Source organism: Sesamum indicum, linkage group LG10 (genome assembly GCF_000512975.1).
Source record: "Sesamum indicum cultivar Zhongzhi No. 13 linkage group LG10, S_indicum_v1.0, whole genome shotgun sequence".
Taxonomy (NCBI): domain Eukaryota; kingdom Viridiplantae; phylum Streptophyta; class Magnoliopsida; order Lamiales; family Pedaliaceae; genus Sesamum; species Sesamum indicum.
Window position 1 is genome coordinate 13,386,516 of NC_026154.1, and position 4,688 is coordinate 13,391,203.

At 35.5% G+C, this 4,688-nt stretch overlaps 1 protein-coding gene across 1 annotated transcript in view; it reads right to left on the reverse strand.

Annotated features, from left to right (window-relative positions):
• The window catches only part of LOC105172453 (glucose-6-phosphate 1-dehydrogenase 4, chloroplastic), a 12,357-nt gene extending 7,669 nt beyond the window's left edge, over positions 1–4,688 (reverse strand). The window contains exons 1-5 of the mRNA XM_020697094.1: positions 4,514–4,688; positions 2,030–2,291; positions 1,414–1,643; positions 500–594; positions 1–95 (exon numbers count right to left, since the gene is read on the reverse strand). The exon at positions 1–95 is cut by the window's left edge and continues 14 nt beyond it. Coding sequence (XP_020552753.1) covers positions 1–95; positions 500–594; positions 1,414–1,643; positions 2,030–2,291; positions 4,514–4,591 — 760 coding nt within the window. The 5' untranslated portion in view covers positions 4,592–4,688. The remainder of the gene's footprint in view (positions 96–499; positions 595–1,413; positions 1,644–2,029; positions 2,292–4,513) is intronic.

Below are 4,688 nucleotides of genomic sequence, written 5' to 3' on the forward strand. Positions count from 1 at the left end.
CTCTAAGCTTCAACATTCCTTCTCCGTTGTCATATCCTCCATTGAGATAATACGTTCTTCTCATAAAAGCTTCCATTTTTTCATTGCAGTTTTCCCTGTAGTTGTAGATAAAGTGACATTTCAAGATTCACATATACATTCCATTCCAGTACAAGGCAGACCTCCATTAAAAACTCAAAAGACATTCTTATTACAAATAATTAACAGTCTAATAATGCTGCCACTTTAGAGTATAGGGATTCTTTATGCGAGTAAATAACAATGTTGGACTGTAAGCAACAGAACACCTATATGGTCTTATGTGAAATAATTTCCTGGAGAAACGGTATTACTTTAACAATGTCAGCGGGAAGAACAAGAAGGCACCAAATGGTTTCACATATAGAAGATAAAAGGTATACTTTCCCATTTCAAGCCACTTCTGATTAAGAATTTGGGATGAGGTCACAATGAAGGAACAAGGAAATCACAAGTATTTGGTATGAAAAGGAGAACATACTGCTGATCAATCCGACATGTTAAAGTTGATGCTATCATGGATCGAAAGTCGTCATCAGTTAAATTTTTCCTTGAATATCCAAATATACCAACATTCTGCAGCAAAAGAGCTAAATCAAATGTTTTGCTTACCAACGGAAAGTGCATAAATTGTACGACAAGAACATGATATGCTTCAAGATGCTAAGATTTGAAGTGTTTTAACCTAGAATGACGTTCTGCCCCTAATCCTATTTCCTTAGTCCCTCCACAGTTTTAATCCGCTTACTTTAACCATGTCTTCATTTTAACTTTTATGCATAGCAATTCAGAATAGCCATAAATCTTCAAAAGACACAATGTCGGTATGTGTAACTATAATGGGGTGCAAGTACATTCTTTAACAGGTGGAAGAAGAAAACTGTCAGCACGGAGCTGAACATTTTCTTCTTGGAAGTCTAAAAGAAGAGATAAAATGAAGTTGAATCTCCTTTTTCTCGTGTCTCAGACCATTAAAGACCCCGATGGCACCAAAGTAACGATTAGTTTAATTTTCTAATATAAAAGGTCCTAGAAATGGTAGATTTATGTGCTCTTCTTTCAAACAATCTATAGAAAAAAGAAATGATGCGGGAAGTCAATAATTTATCATTAGATGTTTTAATGTTCTTATTTCCCAGCTACGGAAACATAGGAAAGAATAGAACTGAAAAGATGAACGATTAAGAACTTCCCTTGACTTTCATGTGAAAATACAATTTGAAGGTATAATGAATATTGTCAAAATCATACTAATATAAATAAATAGACATGATATAATGTGAGAAAATTTACAGATGTGGTTTAAACTGGAGCATATAGTGAAAGGCGTTCCTGCCATACGAATGCATGAAAAAATTAACAAAAGTGAAATATAACATAGTTCAACAGAGCTACCTCCGGAAGAAAGCCACTGTAGTACAAAGCAAATAGTGCTGGAAAGATTTTCCTCCTTGCTAGTTCACCAGTAGCCCCAATAATAGCAATGCTAAGAAATGGTGGTCTACCCTGAGGAGTGATACCTAAGGCTTGAGTTTGTAGGGCCGGTGTCTCAATTCTTCTGGACTTGTCAAACTGATTTGGTGAAGAATTATCCTCATGCTGAGTTTTGGAAGATGATGAGGATTCTGCAACAACATACATTTCAGTAGCAACAAAGTTGAGAATTGAATTTGATAGAATTATCTTCTGGCTAAAATTTGGTTGTTTGCCTCTTTCAACAGAATCTGCACTGATTCACCAATTCTTAGGTCACCTATACTGTACAAAATGATTTACTTAATCTGAAAGATTTACAAAGCCATGGAAACCTCAGACAATATGAAATTTGAGTTAGCTAGCAATTGCCTTTCAGTTCCAAGATGCTAAATCACAAAACAGTACAACTTATCTTAAGTTGGCAAATACCAGGTTCCCCCAGTCAATTTAATTACAAGGATCACCTGACAAACGGGCACATGTCTTTAATACTCATAATTCATTCAACTAGAAGCCTAAATTTGACAGTGCTAACCATTTGATACAGTGACTGCTGACAACTGTTGGAGATTTTGTCTTCCATGATGTGCTTCTGAATGGTCAAGTAACTGATCTTTCTCTTCTATTTGCAGCATCTTAAATTCATTTTTCTCATCATGTTTTCTCTTGGGCCCTTGAAAATTCAGATTTTGAAGCATCCGAAGTTTTAAATCTTTAAAGTTCCTGCAAATCCACCAGGTACTTCCACAGGACAAAGGACGATGGTGAACAGCTAAAGTTATGAAACTTTCTGCCACCTACAAACCACATGTCGAAAGGGTTACTTCTTGGTTCTGTCCCAAACTACATGTTAGGTACAACCTTCTAGAAATTAAAAACTCCATAGTCATTCCTTGTTCTCTTTATTCAATTCCAAAACATAGCCTACCAATTATCTCCATGTTTCCAAATAAAATCTAGCAAGTATTCCACAATAACAGCCAAAAGGCAAATATTACCTGCTCCAAAATGAAGTGGTTAATAATAATTTTCCATTCAGTTGCATGCTGCTTATCCTCAACAAATTCCACTCACCCCTTTAATTTCTTCACTTCCACTGTTCCACAATTTTAATTTGAGTGTCCAAGTATCCAGAAGAGGCATACTAGCTCCAGGGTACAAATTATGTATTGTCAAAATCAGACAAAATCCAAGAGTTATCATTTGAGAGTTGTGTAGCTCCTAATAAGAGGTTACGAATTAACTATCATAAAATGAAGAGCAAGAAATTTAACTCCAACTGCTATCACAATAAACTGGCAACTAAAGAACTTGAATCCTTAACTTACTTGGGAAACACAGTGCTCATGACTTAATCAGATTTGAGGCTTTTGTTGCTTCCCAGGACCGATTTTTTAGTTCTCACTCATCACACTTCATTGTCATCATGCGTTGAAACTCACCCTCACATTGGGAATTTGGGATCAAAGTTTAAATCCCAGCATTCTAATACTTCTGTTAAAACATGTTGTTCACTTGTTCTTATATTTCTTTCAAATTCTTCTAGTAAGTTAATTGAATTATTTAACTAAAATCACATCAATTTTAGTTCCAAGTATTTTTTGAACTCAATGCTTATAAAACGCGAAGAAAGACAATGAATTACCTTTGTCACAACCATTAGAAATTTTCTACACATCTACTTCTTTCTGAATTGAGCTAAGGCAGACAAATTGCAGATAAACACATACTGAGAATTGCACATAGTTCCCATACAAAAAGATTATTGTGATTTAGCGCAGTAATTAATCTCAATACTAATCCATATGAACTTTTAGTGGTTTCTATCATTTTAAGCTTGGCACATTCCAGCTCCAGTATCTGCTCTAAGCTAGCTTCCCAGATGTTGACTCTCAACAGGGATTAGGCTACTTTGGAATCACACTTCTTCCGTGGTCTCAACAATAGTTTGAGTATAATTTGGTTTATTCTCTGGATGACAAAATCAGGGTCTGTGATTATATGTTTCTGGGAAAACACAGAACCAAACTCATACCAATGGGCAATGGTATTCCTCTGAGAAGTATAAGTGTGCATCTTGTAACTCAAGGATTAAATACAATATACCCCCTTGTGTTAATGGAAAAGTGCAAAAAAGCCCTCGGAAAATAACAAAGTGCAATTCACCCCTTGTGATTTAAAAAAATGCACTTTGTTTTTTCAGGGGCTTTTTTGCATTTTTCCATTAATACAGCAGGTATTGCATTTAACCCTGTAACTCAATGCTGCATCCCTGACTGCATACATGAACTTTTTTTAAGTTAATACAAAAGGATAGGATACTTATACATGCATTAGCATGGAAATGACCCGAAAGTGCGCACCGGATATTGCAAGGAGGAACAGGATACATGTGAACATTTACTGAGGCCAAAAAGCAATCGTATAGGAAAAATCTTTCATGAAGGGGTGCATCTGAAATAATTGTCTTGCAAACTTAGTCTATTGAACTGCTTTAGCTCAAGAGGTAAAACTTCATCGTTCTGTAAGTGTGCATCAGAGACATTTTGCTTGTTAAATCTACGTAGCATATGTTTCTTTCACTGATACATATACATTGAAAAGAGCCTCTTTACAAATTACATTCCCACTCAGAAATAAATATGTCTAGCCACATAGATAACCAAGCATTACATAGCATCATTTTCAAATAAACCTAAAAACTACAACCTTTTCGCCAAATTCATGTTAGAAATTTCATGTGCTGTCTTTATCAACTTTTTAAATAATTCAAGCTATAACTTCCAATTCACCTCTATATAAGTTGACCATAATGCAAAAGATTCGCTTTCAATAAGCAACATGTAAACTCAAAGTTCAACTCATCCAGTGAAATCAAATTTTCCTTTTCCTAAAAGCAAATGATAAGCATTTTTTTCCGATTTCCGGTGGCGATTTAAATAAATACAACGATGATCAACACTAATCATAATGATAACAAGTTAAAAAATATTTCCGAAAAAGCTGGATACAAACTTACAGGAAGACGAGGAGCTGCAGAGACGGCCATTTCCGAAAGAACGGAAGGGTGCTGAAAAGACAACGAGAGTGACGCCATTTCCTCCGACGAAAACTTCAGTGATTCGTTTGCATATACAGTATCTGTCAAATTCTCCTCTCTCTCTCTCTCTCTCTCCGCAGGGTTTTGATCGGGG